This window comes from Clinocottus analis, unplaced genomic scaffold (assembly GCF_023055335.1).
Source record: "Clinocottus analis isolate CAN_PGR_092001 unplaced genomic scaffold, fCliAna1.0.p SCAF_6, whole genome shotgun sequence".
In the NCBI taxonomy this organism is placed as follows: domain Eukaryota; kingdom Metazoa; phylum Chordata; class Actinopteri; order Perciformes; family Cottidae; genus Clinocottus; species Clinocottus analis.
The window spans coordinates 2,342,725-2,362,658 of NW_027176218.1; the positions used below are offsets into that span (position 1 = coordinate 2,342,725).

Here is a 19,934-nt window from a genome sequence, read left to right on the forward strand (position 1 = left end):
CACTTTGTAATGATGATGAGAGAGAGAGAGAGAGAGAGAGAGAGAGAGAGAGAGAGAGAGAGAGAGAGAGAGAGAGAGGCTCTCTGCTGACATCTGCTGGTTCGTCTTGAACACAACACCAATGATGTTTTTGCCCACGTTCCTCTGATTCTGATAATATCAGATTTTCAAAATAAAACTAAAAAGAACTGCATTTGACATCATTGCCTTGTTGTAAAAAACGATTTAATGGCACGAGTTTTTCCATGAAAACGTCGAGAAGCAACAAGGAGGAAGTCAAAGTCTCAAGAAAGTCTCAAGGAAGTCTCTAGGAAGTTTAGAAAGTCTCTAAGAAGTCTTTAAAAAAGTCTCTATGAAGTCACTAGGAAGTCTCTATGAAGTCTAAAGGAAGTCACTAGGAAATCTAGGAAGTCTCGAACATCTTCTTCCTGTCAGCTTTGTCCTCGATGTTCTTACGCCAGTCGCCGACCGCCTCTCCGGCCTGCAGGACGGACAGATGGCGCTCAGTGACGCGGCGGCGGCCATATTTATATATATATTAAACATTCTATTATCCTACTACTTGACATTTAGCTGAATATTTTATCCAAAGAAACTTACAATAAGTGCATTCAACCGTGAGAACAAACTCAGAACAACAAGAATCAAGAAAGTACAATTTCTTCAATAAAGCCAAACCACACAGTGCTACCAGTTAGAGACATTTAAGTGCTACTGAATAGCTACTACTGCGCTACCTTCCTTATTCAAAGTCAAAAAGATGTGTTTTTAGTTTGTGAAGGAATATGTAGACACTTTCTGCTGTCGAGCGTTTGTTAAGTGTTTAGCTTGCAGTGACGGAGCTACAAGCCGATTGGCTGCAGCTGTGATGGAGCTACAAGCTGATTGGCTGAAGCTACGACGGAGAGCAGGACTCACCTCCTCCTTGACCTCCTTCTTGACCTGCTTCAGGTTGGCCCTCAGGTCCATGGTCACCTTGTGCTTCCCCCCCAGCAGCGCCTGCAGCATGCTGTCGGCCGACATGCGGACCTTCTTCAGGGCCGGCTTCTTCACGCCGGCCAGCTCCACCACCTTCAGCTTCAGGTCGTCGATCTGGAGGCAAGAAGGAAACCACGTCAACGCATACGCAACGAGTACGACGCCAAGAAAACATGAAGCAAATGGGACTTTTAGATCCGATCACGTCCATGATCCATATTAAAAGAGTCCACAAGCATCCAGAAGATTTATCTACAATCATTCGAACAGATCTGAAGTGAGAAAACCGCATCATGTCATATTTTTTACTTCACTTGAGTATTTCCATCTTCTGCTTCTACTTTAACTTTATAGGATATTCACTTTAAAGCTTTGGTTACTTTGCAGATTCAGATTATTAGAACAAATAATCACCTAAAAAATAATCTGTTATTACGGAGCAGGACATGAAGTCAAGTACGCTGGGGTTGGACCTCATGTTCCCGTGTTCAAGTAGTCGTATCAACCTCAAATTAGTTCTAATACTTTATTTGATCTATTTTTCCAAAGCTTCTCTACCTCTTTGTCGGCTTTCATCACTTTGGCCTCCGAGTCGTACCGCTCCTCGTCGATCTTGTCCAGGGCCTGGTGCAGCTTCTTGCAGATTTCCTGTTGAAATGAAAAAAAGGAAACAAATTCATGTCTTCCACTCGTCTGTGGACTCGGAGTATGAAGATTGTGTGTTTTTTATTTGTATTGTCGTACCATCAGAGCGGCCTGGTCTCCGCTCAGCTCGGGGGCACAGCATTTCTCCGCCATGTACGCTTCTTTGGCGGCTACATTTTCAACGGCCTCCTGCTCCAGCCAGGTGGCAGCGATCTGCAGGATGGTACTCTGCAGGGCCAACACAGAGGGATGAGTGAACCGGCCAACATGGCACTCGGGGGCCCCGAGGAGCCAGGGGCCCCGCAGGCCTTCACCTGAAAAGTGTTACTCAAAGACACAAGTTCCAACCAGGAAATGACAAACACAATGAGACACAAAAGGACCAGGAAGAGATGCAATGAACCCAAAGAGACACATAAAAAACATGACACAACCTTAAAGACACAAATGGAACACAAATATACACATAATAGTAACATAAAAAGACACAAAATGACAACACAAAAGACCAAAACAACATAAACTACAAAGAGACCAAGTGACCACAAACAATACTCAAACAATACTCAAATAACCACAAAGAAACAAAACAACCACAAAGAGACATAGAACAATGACAAAGAGATGCAAAATTGTTTCATAACCCATTGTCTCATAACACATTGTCTTATAACCCATTGTCTCATAACATATTGTTTTATAACCCATTGTCTCATAACATATTGTCTTATAACCCATTGTCTCATAACATATTGTTTTATAACCCATTGTCTCATAACATATTGTCTTATAACCCATTGTCTCATAACATATTGTCTTATAACCCATTGTCTCATAACCCATTGTCTCATAACCCATTGTCTTATAACCCATTGTCTCATACACCATTGTCTCATAAGCCCTTGTTTCATACACCATTGTCTCATAAGCCCTTGTTTCATACACCATTGTCTCATAACCCATTGTCTCATAACCCCTTGTCTCATAGCCCATTGTCTCATAGCCCATTGTCTCATAGCCCATTGTCTCATAGCCCATTGTCTCATAGCCCATTGTTTCATAGCCCATTGTCTCATAGCCCATTGTCTCATAGCCCATTGTCTCATAGCCCATTGTTTCATAGCCTGTCCATGAGACTAGTTGTGTATTATTGTTAAAGTTATGACAGTGCAGTTCCAGAAACACCCGACCCTGCAGCTGTCACTATGCACACGTCCAGCTGATGGACCGTCAGCTTTATTTATTTCATATTTTCTCCTGATTATGAAGGAGTTGTGAGTCTCACCTTGAGATGATGCCTGCGGCTCGATGTCATCTTCTTTCCCCTTTAACCATAATGAAGAGCATTAATAACCACGTCATGGGATACTCAAGAAATATTGAATATTGTTTAATCTGAAGACATTTCTTAGATTCAGAATAAATGATAAACTCATACTCACTCAGACATCTTGACTTTTTTGTTTCAGACTGCTAATTTTGAGAAAAACAATAAGAATCATAAAAAGTTATTGAGCTTGTATAAACTAAGTTTATCAACAGATGAACAATAACATACAATAGTATTATATAATACAAATCAGAAAATATTAAATACTTTAAGTCTGCGAGAAAACTTAACTCGTATTTGTATGTACATCTAATCAACAAACAATTATTTTAATCTCATTATCAGTTTAATAATAATATTGTCTGTCTTTCAGTCATACAAACACAATCTTTATTTTATAACGATATATTCTCTAATATTATTTTGAAATAACTTCACTCATAAATTCTTGAACATTTTTAAGTAAAAAAACATTTAATCTAAAAACTAAACATTTATATTCCACTTTCGTAATTATAGATTTTGTTGTTCAACCTTCGATATTCCCTGTAAAAAAAACTAAATGTTAAATTTTAATAGTTCATATTCTTTGAAACGAAACCAAACAGAACAGATGAATCATCTCAAGTGGTTACAAACTGTCAAAGACAAAAATGAATCTATGTTTCATATTAATAAATTTAGTGTTAGTTTCAGTGTTAGTCAAACTGCGGTTTGGGGGCCTCTAGGGGCCCTTCAGCAGCTTCCTGGGGACCCAAGTGCCATTTCTGCGTCAGGTCAGAGCTAATCCTGGCCGGGCGTCAAAGGTCAACGGTGACACTCATAATGATTTGTTCATGAGCGGTAACGGGAGAGGTTTCCAGTCAGGTAACCATCAGAATATGATTTAATGAACCAAACTCCATTCATAATTTCACATATTTAATATCAGATGATTAAAACCTTTTGGTGCCGTTTGCGCACAAATTAATTCTGTAAATGCAGAACTAATGGATTCAATGTTTTCTCCACCGGCTGATGGGCTCGCTCGGAAAGATCAGCAGAAATATGATATTTAGTATTTATCAGTAATGTGATATTCGGAGTATTTTCCCCTCGGAGGTCCATGGACATGCGAGACGGAGAGAAGACGACCCGAAAGAGCAAATACTGAACGATAAAAACAAAAAGCCAGACAAGTTGAGAAGAATATAATAATGCAGAGAAGAGTCAGACATTAAAGATGTTTAGAAGAAGAACTGAACGCATAAATCCTCATTTTCACTTAAACTTGTTTTTCTTTGGACATAAAAACTATGACTTTTTATTTTCACTTTTATTACGAGTAATTATAAATTATTTATTTAAAACTGTGGCAGATGTTGCTATAATCATATACGTTCATTTAAAACTTGTTTCGCTTTGGACATAAAAACTATGACTAGAAACGGATTTCACTTTTATTTTAAGTAAATTATGAATTATTATGAATTATTAATGGGACACTATGGAGCTCTATGGCAGATATTGCTAAAATATCATTAATTTTCACTTAAAACTTGTTTTTCTTTGGACATAAAAACTATGACTTTTATTTGGAAATAAAAACTATCACTTTTCTTTAGACATAAAAACTATGACTTTTCTTTAAACATAAAAACTATGAATTTTCTTTAAACATAAAAACTATGACTTTTATTTGGAGATAAAAACTATCACTTTTCTTTGGACATAAAAACTATGACTTTTATTTGGAGATAAAAACTATCACTTTTCTTTGGACATAAAAACTATGACTTTTATTTGGAGATAAAAACTATCACTTTTCTTTGGACATAAAAACTATGACTTTTATTTGGAGATAAAAACTATCACTTTTCTTTGGACATAAAAACTATGACTTTTATTTGGAGATAAAAACTATCACTTTTTTTTGGACATAAAAACTATGACTTTTCTGTTGAACATGAACAGAAAATACTACTTTACTACTTAAAACCTACAAAGGTTTCTCACCTTCGCAGTGACGATGACGAGCAGCTGGCAGGAAGACCGGAGACGGGAAAGTGAAATCTCTGGCGGTTTATAAGCGCTGTGAGCCGGCTTCAGGGGGCGCTGTCGTCTTTTATGGCCATGAGGGGCTCACGGCTCTTGAAATACCTTCATCCTCTGAATACCTTCATCCTCTGACCGCTCGCCTCGTAAATCCCCGTCAGCTCCGTCCTCGTGAGGGAAAAGACAAAATATAGTTCAAAAACTTCTTACCTACTGTTGTTGCTGCAGTTCAGATCCAGACAACTGAAAACACAGCAGGCAGAAATAAAACTGTTAATACAAAGATCAATAATTAGTATATTTATTGGAGACATAATTAATAAATATAAAGTGATGATGCTCACCTTCTGCTGGAGTCCATCTCTGATCAATACTGTCCATGAGGAAATATTAATACACTTATATATATATATTTTAAAGACAGATAAAACAACATTAGTTTTTAATTGTTATGACGTAAGTTTGTCAAAACATTTTGTGATTTAAAGATTGTAAAGATGTCTTCCTCAGTCAGGAGATGAAGACACTGAATAAGAGAGATGGTGTGAAACAGGAAGTCCTCTGCTGACACCTGGTGGCGGATGAAGGCAACAACACCTCAACACTTAGAAGCTTACAACATGTAGCAATATGACGTCATTATGATGTAATGAACGCAGATTTAAGTGTTTATTAATACATTTGTAAACGGCTATAACGACGTAAATAATGAGACTAAATGGTAATAAACTCCAATATTATGAAATATGTATTCATAGGAGGCGATATAACGTCTCAGTCGTGTCCGCTCACATACATTATTGTTTGATGAGACAATTAATTGTTAATATGCTAATTAAATTAAATTATTACAGAATATATTTCCATATGTCGGAAGTCGTGACTGAAGAAATGTATAGCTATTAAAATATATATATATAAAATAAATATCATTATTATTAATTTTGTTGATTACTAATGCTCGTCTCTCGTGGTCTTCTTCAGCCAATATTTAAGTTTCACCACATGAAAAAAAACAAGTGGTAAAAGCTCTGGAAAGGCCAGTTGAGAACAATGTATGACATTGTATATATATCTTTTGGTTGAGTTTATTTAAAATGATCAATTCTGGGTGTTTTACGTGAAGGCTTCACGATGACGCGAGACGGAAGAAGCAAAACCCGTTTATTACCAAAAACAAAACGAAGCAGGAAGTTGTCAAAAGTGAACCTTGGCAGCGCAGGAGGAAACAGGAAGTCACCCTTCAGAATAAAAGTCTAATATTAGAGAGAGAGATTTGTCACTAAACCACTCGCTTTACAAATGTACAATCACAGGCCGAGCTGAAACTTACAGTTTTAATGAAACAAAAAAAAAAGCTCTTTCAATTCAAAATTCCTTAAAAAAAAAAAAAAACGGTCGACAGCAGCGGCAGAGAGTCGACGGGTCGAGTCTCTATGAAGTCTCGAACATCTTCTTCCTGTCGGCCTTGTCCTCGATGTTCTTACGCCAGTCACCGGCAGCTTCTAGCGGCTGCAGAGGAAAAGAAAGTTATTTCAATAAAGTTTGTCTTGAAGCGTTAGAGAGTTTGACTTCATTGTATGTCAATTGGGAAATAGCTTTATTATACAATGAATGTTTATAAATAAGATAATTGGTTGTTTATGTATCTCTCCTTTGTGTGAAGTAAATACTGTTAATATTTTAGTAATAATGTTTGAGGCTTGGACCCTCGGTGAGAACATTTCTCAATAAATTCACAATATTTATAAACATTACATTTAGCTGACGCTTTTATCCAAAGCGACTTACAAACCAGTCAGACAATTAATCCATAATAAAAATAATCATCAGTTCAAAATGAGCCTAACCTCAGCTAATACTATGAAACTAATTCTAATAGCATTTAGTACGATCTAATGATATCACATATATAGTTGTTATACTTTAATATGTCCCTCATTATGTAATGCAGTATTATCTGAGTACTTTTCCTCTCATAAAGCATCAGAATACGTATCTTCTGATGGCGACATGGATGAAATATGAGTGTTGAAGACTGACCTCCTCCTTGACCTCCTTCTTGACCTGCTTCAGGTTGGCCCTCAGGTCCATGTTGACCGTGTGCTTGGAGCCCAGCAGAGCCTTCAGCATGGCGTCGGCTGACATGCGGACTCTCTTCAGAGCCGGTTTCTTCACCCCGGCCAGGTCCACCACCTTGATCTTCAGGTCTTCAATCTGAGAGCGACCGAGGACAAGGCTGGTGAGACGTCTTTCTTTTGGTCCTCGCACGAGAGAAGACTCAAAACCTGCCGTTTATTTTGACTCTTTTGACACCTTTTGAAGCCTCGAGTTCAACAATTTGGCCATCGCCATCTTGTTTTTAGTGCAACCAGAGAACAGGAAGTGGCCATGTATGGACTTAAGAGGAGTGACGTTGAGACGCTGAGATTCTAACCCCTTCCCACGTGTTTCAGTGTAACACATGAAGTGTGTCGGACATATTTCAGTGTGATATATAATCTTTGAAGCAGGTAGTCTTAAACTCGCGAATGCTTTGGTGTTCAGGGATTTGATGGAGATCTGCGGAATCTGTGGACCGTCTGTTTTCCTTTGAGATATCGTGTTTGTTTGTAGCATAAAGCTAAGTAGCATAACACTAGCTAGCTGGGAGAGCTACATGAGTGCCAAGTGGGCGATATTGATATTTGGTAGGTAATTTAGTTGGCGTTGGGTTTGAGTTTGGAGCGTGTCTTATATGTTCTTGTAGCCCAGATCCTGCTGTTTAGTTTGGAGTGCTACATCAAGATATTCTTTCGTGATTAGTTAATTGTTTCTTGTCTTTTCCTAACTTCTCGCTCGGGCTCGGAGGTTGTCGCTTGATTCCCCAGGATGAACAAACCTAGTTTTCATCTTCACTAAAACCTTTCCCAAGGCGTTACAAGACGTGAACGTACAGACGCAACAGGAAAAACCAGAGAACAGATCTAGTGTAAGCCAGCTGACACACTGAAGACGTCACAGGAACTCACCTCTTTATTAGCTTTGCCCACTTTAGACTCCAAGTCATACCGTTCTTCGTCTATTTTGTCGATGAGGGCGGCCATCTTTTTGCAGGTTTCCTGTAGACACGAACAAACGAGACTTTTACTTCCTTATCTACGAACCTCCACCGATGAATGTTTGACTTCAAACTGATGACGAAGAAGCACTTATTCCTTTCATCCGCAAACTTATCTCATATTTCAAACATATCTCTTGTGTCCCAACATATTTTGTATTTCCAAACACATCTTGTATGTGAAACATATCTTGTATGTCTAAAATATCTCACATGTCCAAACATATATTGTATGTCAGACATATCTCATATGTTGAACATATCTCATATGTCACGGTCATTTCAAACGTCCAACTCCCTCCATTGTGAAAACAACCTTTACTAATCTCTAAAAAATTAAGTTTATATCAAGAGACAAGAGAACGTAGAAACGGTCTGTAATATTTAGGATTCACGTCGGCCCTGTTTTTTTGATAACTAGGCTCAATAACTCTTTCTTTTCCTTCCGGTAAGGTGGAGTGATGGGTTCTGATGAAGGACTCAAAGCGTCGCTCACCATGAGGGCGGCCTGGTTGCCGCTGGTGTTGGCCGAGGGACAGTTCGCCGACATGTAGGCCTGCTTGGCGACCACGATTTCCTTCTTCTCCTGTTCAATCCAGGTGGCCGCGATCTGAAGCATCACACTCTGCGGGACACGTGGAGCGAGCGTCAGGAGGAGACCAGCAAAGTTCTTTTAAATTATTTTAAAACAAAGTCCTTATTATTGGTCCCATCTATTTATAAATATAATGAAATTATACTTTAAACCTTTTGAAACCCATAGATCCCCATGAGGGTCTGGACCTCTTTTTTCTGTGTTCAAGTTGTCTTATGAACCCCAGATGAGTTCTAATACTTGTGTTTTTTATTTATTTATTTTTCAGAATTTTTTTGTGAAATTACTATTATTATTTTTCAAATCAGTTTGATAACATATTTTGATCATAACTATAATCGTCCAGCATGATCTAAGCAGTCACAATGAAACAAAGCATCGGGGTGTTACGGAGGATTTTCAGTCAAAAAACTGTGACAGACAGGAAGTGACCCGCGTACCTTCAGGTGATGCCGGCGGCTGGAAGTCATCTTCTTTCTGCGAAGGTCAGAAACAACGGTATGAAAGAAAATGACAGTTTCTCATCTCTGGAGACATTCAGTTAAAAAACAACCTCAGCGACGCCGTGTTTTTATAATAAAGAGGTTTTATCGGGATGAAGTGGTTGTTGTTGTAATAGCGCATTTTAGCCACAAGAGGCATGAGAACATTTTCTGAATTACAAAACACACGTAAGTGAATGTGAGGTCGTGATTCACTGCAGCCGGACTTTAAACCACAAGCTTGTTTAACGTTTAATAAAACATGCTTTCATGTTTCTAAGGCGTTTGTTTCTGTGTATTAAACTTTCTACATCTTTCCATCCTTCTCTTCTTCCTTTCCTCCCTTCATCCCTTATCTTCTTCCATTCCTCGTTTGCTCGCTTCTCTTCTTCCTTTCCTCCCTTCATCCCTTGATGCTAACAGAAAGCTAAAACAAGAGATGCTAACAGAAAGCTAAGACAAGAGATGCTAATAGAAAGCTAACAAGAGGAAAGTTAAATGTTTTTTTCGTTGTTTTAATCCCTGAATATTAACAATCAATAATGAAAAAAAGAGACACTTACTCAGACATGATGGCGGTTTATTTTCTTCACGACCTGTTGGACACACCAAAAGAGGAAGAAGAAGAAGAAATAAATTAAATATCCCGTCGTCCTGCGACAGGAAGGCGATCCATCATCGCTGGACGAGCGCGCCGCGCTGACAGCGGCTAAGTTTGGCCCGCGGGTCAGATGTCAGCGCGATAAGCTCCTCTACAGGGATTCAGGCCCGCGGCCCTGAGGGAACACTTCAACTCCTTTCAGGGAGAAATGTGCTGCGGAAGAGCGCCGGCTGTCTGTCAACACACACACACACTCACTCACTCACACACACCTACACAAACAAATCAGGCTGCACGAAGAATCAGATTTCAAGAGTTATTTTAACTATTAATAATTCAAGGTTTTAGTTTTTTCAGGATAACGAGCTGATTTTCTATTAATTGGTATCTATTTACATGAAACAAACTATTTTTTAAACTCCTCGGATCAAAACCGTCTCTCAGTTTTCCACATCAAAACTCCAGAAACTTTTAAAAAAAACTCAAAACTGTACAAATCAAAAAATTTTAAACCACAACAACTACATAAAAACTATAAATTCTATATATATATATATATATATATATATATATATATATATATATATATATATTTGGAATGCTTTTTAGTCACATCATTTATGTTTAGGGTTTATTTATTTGCCCAGAAGTCACATAAATTAACGAGTTACCTACCAATGAAAAAATAATAATGCATCTCCTAATGAATTGTTTTATTTTGAGAGTAAATAAAAGATAATCTTCTTTTGCTAATTTTAAAGATGTGGTTGAGTCATTCGGCTCTCATCTTGTAGCTGAACCGTTTCGACCTAAAAAAAAGATTTTGTTGAAAAAATGAATTCTCAACGTCAAAATTTCATTCCAATCTGCCTCTTTTACAAACAAACTCTTAAACTCAGCGCACGATATCTTCTCTCAAATCCAAAAGCTTGACATAAAAAACCTCCCGATGGAGACGCTTCGTGTTTCAGGAATCCTTCAAAAACTTCCCAAAAGCTCCAGAAACAACCTACGAGCACGAAGCCAACGAATCATCCGACACCTCGAAGCATCCGGCCGTCTGCAGCGCTCTTCGTCGCCCCCCATAAAAGAATCTGTTGTATCCGTTTACGAGCTTCGCAAGAGAGGAAGAGGAGTAGGAAGGACTTGGAGCTGGTCTCACCTGAGCGAGGAAGAGGAGGAGGAGGATTGAGAGCAGCTCTTCCCCGCCGAGGGTTTATATACTGACACAGAGCTCCTCAGACCAATCGGCCAGCGAGCTCCTGAAATATCATCATCGGCTGCTGACAGACGTCCAATCCTCAAGGCGTTGCCGAGGAGGAGCCTCGGGTCTTTTTAGGGCTCCTCCACTCGGGGGGTGCGATGAAGAGGGAGGAAGAAGGAGGAAAAGAGCAATAAAACTTTCAGGCGCTGGCTGGGAGTCATGAAGGTGACGAAGAGCAAATAAAAAACATACAAAAATCCTTGAATCCTCTTTTTATCCGGTTCAATTAAAAAATCCCTTAACTTTCCCCTTCATGCCCCACGGCCAATAAAAGACATCGAAGAAGGAACAACATATCAAGCATAGACTTCTATACAACCAGAGGAGTCGCCCCCTGGTGGTCAGGAGAGAGAATGCAACTTTAACACATGAAGCATAGACTTCTATCCAACCAGAAGAGTCGTCCCCTGGTGGTCAGGAGAGAGAATGCAGCTTTAACACATGATAGACTTCTATACAACCAGAGAGTCACCCCTTGGTGGTCAGGAGAGAGAATGCAGCTTTAACACATGAAGCATAGACTTCTATACAATCAGAGGAAGCGACACTAAAATAAGATGAATTCTGAGATGAAGTGTTGCAGGACTGAACATGTTCGATCTCCGCCTCCGTTGACGTCAGAAGCGTCGACGCTTCATCACTGATTACATTTTTCGCAACTTGTCCGTTCAGAGTTGGCCGGAGATCGACCCCCCGGCGCCGCCTCCGCTGACCCGTCAGCTGCGGTGGTTTGATCCTCCGGCTCCTCAGCTGTCGCCGAGCTAACGAGGAGCTTTAACGCCGTCCAACAGTTTAAATTGTTGCTGACGTCTGCTGTGAACTTGTATTTACCCCTCTGGGGTTCGCGCCGGCTTTTTCTCAGCTTCAAGGCCAAATCATCACTTTTGCCTTAGGACAATGGTGTCTTATTATATAGAGAGCTAAAACTGTTCTGCAATGTTTGATGGAACACATGGATATGTAATTCATATGCGATAGTCTAAAAGGAAAAGTGAATTTAAGAAATGATGTGAAATCAAGAAAATGACCTCAGATACCAGAGGGTTAGCCCGTTGAAAACTGGAACAAATTTTGTCTCTAGACCTCTTTTTCCCTGTGTTTGAGTCGTCGTAGGAACCCCAAATTAGTTCCAATACTTGTGTTTATTGTATGTATTTGTTTAGCAAAGTCTTGGGGAAAAAAATGTATATCTGCAAAAAGAATCGCTTTTAAAATATATTTTGATCGTAACTATGAACATGCAGCATGGTATGAGCCAGATTCCCTAAAAATGCCTCCACGAGCGGTCAATAAGACACCTTTTTTGAAAGATTACGACCTGAAGAATCAGAATCTGCAGCAAACATCACAATAAAACAAAGCATTGGCTTGTTAGAAAGGAGTTTCAGTCAAAAAAGTGTCATTTGGTTCAAAAATGGGGAAAATTACTTATTTTAGGCCCAAAGATTGTCTGATTGGGGCATGCTGGGACTTAAAATGGGCACGGGATGATTTTCGCACACAGTTTCCAAAAGGTTAAGCAGTCGGCAATTAAGGGAAATTCAAACAATGACACACACCTTCACCTTACATACACACAGTGTGAACTCTCTGATCCCTCAACATGTCTTGGTTTTGCTTTTTATGGTTTGCAGGAAGCATCTGTGTGGGGGAATCTTTAGCAATTAAGTAAGAATGCTTTTTATGAGTCACAAGGTAATATTACCCGCATGGAAAACCCTCCTGACCACCTGAATTCATGCCCATATATTTTCATAGCGCGAGCGTTAATATGAGAGGGCCCGTTTGCGGCCAAAGAAAGGTCTGGAGGGCTTTCTGTTGGGCCCACAATCCAAGATGAAACGCTAACCAGGACAGCCGGGCCGATCGACGGGTATTTATAGAGGCAGAAATGTAAGCTTGCTCAGCACTTCTTTTATTTAGAGCAACAGTTAAAACCGATATCAAAGTGTGGGTGGTTTGTTTCCCTTCTGCGTGTTCTCAAGAACGTCTCTGACGTCATCTAGTAGGAACTATTTTTAGGAAATGCATTCGATCGGACGACTTAGTTACGTTTTGCTCCAAAGATCCTTTAAAAAGATCTTAAACCATTGTTTATATATCTCAACTTAAGTAAAGGTAAAGTCAGGATACTTTAAACTGCTTCACTGTTGTTCCTTTAACAAACAATAGTGTCATTTCATGGCCGTGCAAGCGGATCCTCCAGATGGAAATTCCTCACCAGCGATTGGCTGGATGTCCATGAGGTTTGGTACAGGCGCTCATGTTCCCCCTGAGGATCATTCTTACCGACTCTGGTGATCCCTGATGTGTCCTCGAGCTGCAACTTCATTACTTTGGTTTATGACCAACTGCTAGCATGCTATAAGAAACCTGAACATCCAAAAATGTGTGCGTTCCAGTGGAGAGACTACCAAACTATTGAGTATGCCATGTATATATATATATATATATATATATATATATATATATATATATATATATATATATATATATATATATATATATATATATAATATATATATATATATATATATATGCATATATATATATATATATATGCATATATATATATATATATATATATATATATATATATATATATATATATATATATATATAAATATATATATGCATTAGATTGAGAGATAAACTTTTGTTTACAATGTTTACTGAGGGAATAAATCAAGAGAGAAGTAGAGTAATTTATATAGACTTCTATACAAGCAGAGGAGTCGCCCCCTGGTGGTAGTCGCGCAGGTTATGCTGGCGGTGTATGAATCTGTGTGAATGAGGATGACATGCAACTGAAGAACTTTGGTTGTCAGAAGACGAGAAAAGCATCTGATGCACCATCAGAGAGGAGAATGCAGGTTTAAGACACTGCAGCCTGCCAGAACTTCCTGGGACTGGTCCAAACTGGTACGTTCAGGATATTTTGACGAGAATACTTTTGTACTTACACTTCAGTAAACATTTTAACGCCAAACTTTTACTTGTAACAAAGTATTTATACACTGTGGTATTACTACCTTTGCTCAAGTTCCCGAGTACGTCTTCCACGTCTGAATTCGGGTGAGATTTGAAGGACCTTACTTCTCAGTAATCATTGGCTCTGGTTTTACAATTCAAAAGGGATAAACACATTGAGCTGGAAGTCAACGGTAACTATGAACCGACCCAGATTCGGCAGAGACCAGTCCACAGTGGACGGAGCAAGATCACCTGCAGCCTAGAACCTGCAAGTCAGAGCTCAGGACAGCTCCTGGCATCAGCAGTGTCTTCTCCTCTTCCTCCTCCAGCGCAGAGCTTCTCCCTGCTGGAGGGAACTGGGGCACGGAAGACCCAGAACCAGGACAGTAAAATAAGAGGCTTTCTAAAGGGACCCTGGTGCTCAGAGACCAGAACCAACACTACCTCTTTAGTCCACAGGGGGCACTAGAACCAACACTACCTCTTTAGTCCACAGGGGGCACTAGAACCAACACTACATCTTTAGTCCACAGTTGGTGCCAGAACCAACACTACATCTTTAGTCCACAGGGGCCACTTGAACCAAAACTACCTCTTTAGTCCACAGGGGGCACTAGAACCAAAACTACCTCTTTAGTCCATAGGGGGCACTAGAACCAACACTACCTCTTTATTCCACTGGGGCCACTAGAACCAACACTACCTCTTTAGTCCACAGGGGCCACTAGAACCAACACTACCTCTTTAGTCCACAGGGGGCACTAGAACCAACACTACCTCTTTAGTCCACAGGGGGCACCAGAACCAACACTACCTCTTTAGTCCACAGGGGGCACTAGAACCAACACTACCTCTTTAGTCCCAGTGGCCCCTTCATAATTATTTTTACACAAATCACAATCTTTCCAAAACCTAAATGAAGTCGTTTTTTATTCCCAAACCTAACAAATATTTTAGAATATCTTCATAAACCTAACAAAGTATTAGTTTGTTGCCTCAACCTAAATAAGTCGTTTCCTGTGTATTCACGTCAGGAGAGGAGATTGACGCTTGTCGCTGGAAAAAACGAGAAGTAACATTTACGCTGTTTCATGCAACCTTTCCCTAAGTCAATGTCCTTAAAATAACGGAATGAAAACTATGAAGCTAAACACATGCAGTAGGTCAGACTATAGCAGTGAGAGATGAGGGGGTGACATATCTGAGGGAGGTGCAGACAGCGGGTATGATGGAGGTGCAGTCATGCTGGGAATGTGGCAGTGGTGGTGTTCTCTACTCGAGCCTCAGGAATGTTCTGAGAAGCGTGTGGCCTTTCCTCACTATGTGGCATCGTTTATAACTATATGTTTATGTTTACATGGGGTTTGATTCATCACACTCACGCTAGTAGTAGTGGTAGTGGTAGTGGTGGTAGTATAAGTAGTAGTGGTAGTGGTAGTATAAGTAGTAGTGGTAGTGGTGGTAGTGGTAGTATAAGTAGTAGTGGTAGTGGTAGTATAAGTAGTAGTGGTAGTAGTGGTAGTAGTAGAAGTAGTAGTGGTAGTAGTAGTGGTAGTAGTGGTAGTGGTAGTAGTAGTAGTAGTGGTAGTGGCAGTAGTGGTGTTAGTAGTGATAGTAGTAGTAGTGGTAGTGGTAGTGATAGTGATAGTAGTAGTAGTAATAATGATAGTAGTAGTAGTAGTAGTAGTAGTAGTAGTAGTAGTAGTAGTAGTGGTAGTGGTAGAAGTAGTAGTGGTAGTAGTGGTAGCAGTGGTAGTGGTAGTAGTGGTGTTAGTAGTGATAGTAGTAGTAGTGGTAGTGGTAGTGATAGTGATAGTAGTAGTGGTAGTGGTAGTAGTAGTAGTAATAATGATAGTAGTAGTAGTAGTAGTAGTAGTGATAGTAGTAGTAGAAGTAGTAGTAGTGGTCGTGGTAGTAGTAATGATAGTAATAGTAGTGGTAGTAGTAGTGATAGTGATAGTAGTAGTGGTAGCGGTAGTAGTAGTGTTAATGATATTAGTAGTGGTGGCAGTAGTAGTAGTGGTAGTAGAAGTAGTAGTGCTAGTGGTAGTAGTAGTAGTAGTAGTAGTAGTAGTAGTAGTAGTAGTAGTGGTAGTGGTAATAGTAGTAGTGGTAGTAGTAGTGATAGTAGTAGTAGTGGTAGTGGTAGTAGTAGTGATAATGATAGAGTAGTGGTAGTGGTAGTAGTAGTGATAGTAATAGAGTAGTGGTAGTAGTAGTAGTAGTGATAATGATAGTAGTAGTGGTGGTAGTAGTAGTAGTAGTGGTCGTGGTAGTAGTAGTAGTAGTGGTAGTGGTAGTAGTAGTAGAAGTAGTAGTAGTGGTAGTAGTAGTAGTAGTAGTAGTGGTCGTAGTAGTAGTAGTAGTAGTAGTAGTAGTAGTAGTGGTAGTAGTAGTAGTAGTAGTAGTAGTAGTAGTAGTAGTAGTAGTAGTAGTAGCTACTGCGTTAGCGTGGACCAAGTGTCCGTGATGTTTACATGTTTACAGGTTTACAGATGCCCGTCAAAAGGGAACACTTGGGCCACAAGCTGTGATGAGATTGATTGATGTAAATCAATCTCATCACAGCTTGTTTCTGAACTTCATCACTAATGTTTTCACTCAAAACATTTTCTAGAATTATACAAAATACTGCAGAGCAGCTGCCAGAGGTGGTACATAAAGTAAATCTACTAGAGTACAATACTTTAGTTGAAGCTTGAGGTACAATTTGCAGCGCTGAGGTTAAGTAAAAAATACAATATGTACCTCTGAGATGTAGTAGAGTTAGAAGTACTCTTAGATGTAGTAGAGTGAAAGTAATAAACAGCTCAAAAGCCTAAAACGTCCATGTGTAAGGTCTCATAATTATGAGATACTAAGTGCTAACTATGAGATAGTAAGTTATATTTATGATGGATTATCACTTCATAGGATCCAATGGGCTTCCATATTTGAAAGCCAAACATGGAGGACAAGTAAAGACGTTGTGGAGCTTGCAGCAGCACCTAGTGGCCACAAAAGGCGCTGCAGCTGAAGACAATAACTTCTGACAGACTGACGGCTGCTTTTTGGTTTTTACTTTTTGCTCCAACACATTTAATCATGCAAAGCACAACATTTTTAAATCCATAAATCTACTAATTGGGGTCCACATGAAAAAATGTGCTGTAACAGAAAACGACACCAGCGTTCCAGATACACCCCTCTGAGCACGACGGTTCGTTTGGACAACAAAGTTCTCGAGGCAGGTGTCTGGTTTCCGTTTACACCCTCAGAAGAAGAGACTAGACTGTTAACTTTCGTCTTCTTCCTTTTCTTCATTTCTCACATTTGACTGCAGTTAAAAGTGTAACCCGGTAACTGCAATGCAATGCTTTAACGCCAGAGTCGGCTGCAACACGTTGTTTCAGGATGTGATATTGAGAGCAGCTGACTTCCCCGATTAGCCACCCCGGCTTGGAGAGGAAGAACTAACCAGTGACAGGAGCCGCTGCGGCGTTGATTGGAACAGAAACCTGGAGGCTAAATAACGTAAAATGAAAGTGAACTCATCTCTTATATGAAATATGATGCTTGAGTCCAATCCAGCTCCAGGGTCTGGAGGAAAAAGTCAAATAGTAAAAAGGACATTTTGCTGGCAATTTGTGTCGTAAAAAGAGGGTCTGTAGTAGAAAAGGGACAGGAAGTAAGCGACAAAGCTCTTGTTCACTGTGTACCCAGCAATATGTCCAATGTGTACCCTGCAGTATGTCCACTGTGCACCCAGCAGTATGTACACTGTGTACCCTGGTGTATGTCCACTGTGTACTCTGCAGTATGTCCACTGTGTACCCCGGGGTATGTCCACTGTGTGCCCCAGTATGGTTATATTGGCCCACAATAGACCCCTGTGGAGGCCCACTAAGACCTGACTGGGATTTATCAGGGCTCCTCCTGAGCAGACAGATTCCTCTCTTTATAGCTAGATTACATAGGTAAACGACTTATTCTGTTGTTGAACTGTCCGTGGTTTTTTTTTACCTACATGTCCTGATGACAGTTTCCATTCTTTTTTTTCGGACAGACAAGCCACCCGGTCACCTCCTGCCTGGAAGGAGGAGATGTGGTATCACTGATCAGGAGAGCGTTTCAGAGGCTCTTCCGCAGGTTTACTGTCGTCTGAGGTTAATGACACAGTAACATCATAAGAAGCCGGCCTCGCGGCTCTCCTCGCTCCAGATGGCCCTCGTACTCTGTCACTCTTGTCTAATTCTGTCTGATGCCCGTCGGAGAGCCGGGCAGCTGTTATATGAGGATACGATACAGCTGTCAGCGGAGGTCAAATATAACCAGCATTAAAGACGGCGTGCCAGACTCAAGACATTGTTTAAGGCTGTCAAAGGGTTTTCTGTTGAGAGAAATAACCGCTGTTGCCCAGAGAAACAAACCATATAGAGCATTCACCAGCCAGTGGACCCTTAAGGCACGAGCCTATTTTTGACATGCAGATTATCAACGTGATTATCATTCTTCAGGCATGATGAGAGAAATACAAAAAACGTCTGTCAAATATTCTCTGATATTCCGAACCCAAAGAAGCAGCTGGAACTGAAACCAAGACCCTCTTGGCGCCTACATCCACCATTTTGCATTGTTATCTTTTATTTGTTTGTTTTTTTTAGTGGCTGTGAAAACCACAAGAATGATTTTTAAATGTATGTATATGTGAGTTATAGAACAGGCTTCATAAACACAACCCGCCAAGAACAATGCCAGCACCATACCAACCATACCAACATACCTGCAGCAAAGCACACCGGCTCAAGTTAAGTTGATCTGCAAAAAAACAAAACAAAAAAACAACATAAAATCAGGGAGTTATTACAAACTGTGACTTTCACATCCACAAATAATGACTCTGGATTTAATAACTCACCTCATCTGCTCACCTGCTCTGACTGGAACATTTCCATTGAAGTTTGAACCAACAGCAGACATTACTACTAAAGAGCTTTGACCCAAATCCAGGAACCAAACTGAGGATTCAGCTGTTAAAGCCAACTTATTAATTACTACAAAAGTGAACTCTTAGGATCACGAATGAAACGCACACAATTCGTCTTGAGGTCGTAAAACATAAAATACACCTAAAATAGACAGGTGAGAGCTTGTTTTTGTTGTTCTTAATTGTTAAGTCTGCATTTATTGGAAGCAAAATTATTTCGGCCTTTAGCTGCCTGTTATTCCTGCTAACGTTAGCTAACCGTTAGCTAATGTTAGCTAACGGTTAGCTATTGGCTACAGCTACATCTGAAGTCAGTAAACCTTTAAAACATTTAAAAAATATATTAGTATTGTTTTAAATTATGTGACTTGAGTGTACATACATTTTAAAAGACTTTTAAAATCTTTGTGAAATGTCTCATTAGCTAAGGATTACCATAAAGGTGACGTTAAAATAAATTAACATTAATTTGCTTGATGAGAGAAAAGCAGACATTTTCTGTCTAAATGTATAACAGGCGCTAGAAGTTATTATCATGAAGCTACACTAGTATGTATTAGAAGGGGCTATTTAACTGAACACAGACAATTTAGGATAAATTTAAGACCTAAACTTGCAGCATTTGAACTTGTGCCGGTCACTAACAAAGCTATAAGTAGCGTCTTCGTGCTTCTTTTATTATTTACACATTATATTTACCAAAACTAAGATATATCTTTTATACATTTGGCGAAAAATTGTCCCCTTTTCTATTCAAGTTAACCCCGTTGCTAAAAAAACGGATAGAAATTCAACAACACGACGAGCGAGATGAACATGGAGCTTTCGTATTTAATGTGACAGCAACAAGACGATAAACGTACATCACACTTCCGCTTGAACAGCTTAGAAAAGACGACATGACGTTAGTACAGATAGAAGGCTGAATCGTGCTTCTGCTGCAGAGAAGCCTTGCTAACGCAACGC

General features: G+C 39.8%; 2 protein-coding genes across 3 annotated transcripts; both read right to left on the reverse strand.

Annotated features, from left to right (window-relative positions):
* Positions 1-20: 20 nt before the first annotated feature.
* On the reverse strand, positions 21-6,211 carry LOC137804573 (troponin I, fast skeletal muscle-like). Of its 2 annotated transcripts, none has more exons than XM_068603877.1 (7): positions 4,949-6,211; positions 3,066-3,093; positions 2,909-2,948; positions 1,723-1,851; positions 1,537-1,626; positions 919-1,092; positions 21-481 (listed from the first exon to the last, which is right to left on the reverse strand). In XM_068603877.1, exons 2-7 carry the CDS (start codon positions 3,071-3,073, stop codon positions 404-406), a joined length of 519 nt encoding a protein of 172 aa, XP_068459978.1. In that variant the 5' UTR covers positions 3,074-3,093; positions 4,949-6,211; the 3' UTR covers positions 21-403. The 2 variants fall into 2 exon arrangements, with proteins under 2 accessions (XP_068459978.1, XP_068459977.1); XM_068603876.1 differs by having other exon boundaries at positions 3,066-3,096.
* A 99-nt stretch (positions 6,212-6,310) lies between these two features.
* On the reverse strand, positions 6,311-10,958 carry LOC137804574 (troponin I, fast skeletal muscle-like). Its single transcript, XM_068603878.1, has 7 exons — positions 10,928-10,958; positions 9,728-9,760; positions 9,123-9,159; positions 8,584-8,712; positions 7,999-8,088; positions 7,031-7,204; positions 6,311-6,499 (listed from the first exon to the last, which is right to left on the reverse strand). The coding sequence occupies exons 2-7, from the start codon at positions 9,733-9,735 to the stop codon at positions 6,422-6,424; spliced, it is 516 nt and encodes a 171-aa protein (XP_068459979.1). The 5' UTR covers positions 9,736-9,760; positions 10,928-10,958; the 3' UTR covers positions 6,311-6,421.
* Positions 10,959-19,934: the final 8,976 nt, after the last annotated feature.

What these genes read in the sequence shown, in the direction of transcription:
- LOC137804574 (XM_068603878.1), bottom strand. An exon ending in GCAACCAGGCCGCCCTCATG is followed by an intron (nt 8,089 to 8,583) that starts GTGAGCGACGCT and finishes TCGTGTCTACAG; the next exon opens with GAAACCTGCAAAAAGATGGC. An exon ending in TGGGCAAAGCTAATAAAGAG is followed by an intron (nt 7,205 to 7,998) that starts GTGAGTTCCTGT and finishes GGTCGCTCTCAG; the next exon opens with ATTGAAGACCTGAAGATCAA.
- LOC137804573 (XM_068603877.1), bottom strand. An exon ending in GCCGCAGGCATCATCTCAAG is followed by an intron (nt 1,852 to 2,908) that starts GTGAGACTCACA and finishes TTGGCCCTGCAG; the next exon opens with AGTACCATCCTGCAGATCGC. An exon ending in GAGACCAGGCCGCTCTGATG is followed by an intron (nt 1,627 to 1,722) that starts GTACGACAATAC and finishes TCATTTCAACAG; the next exon opens with GAAATCTGCAAGAAGCTGCA.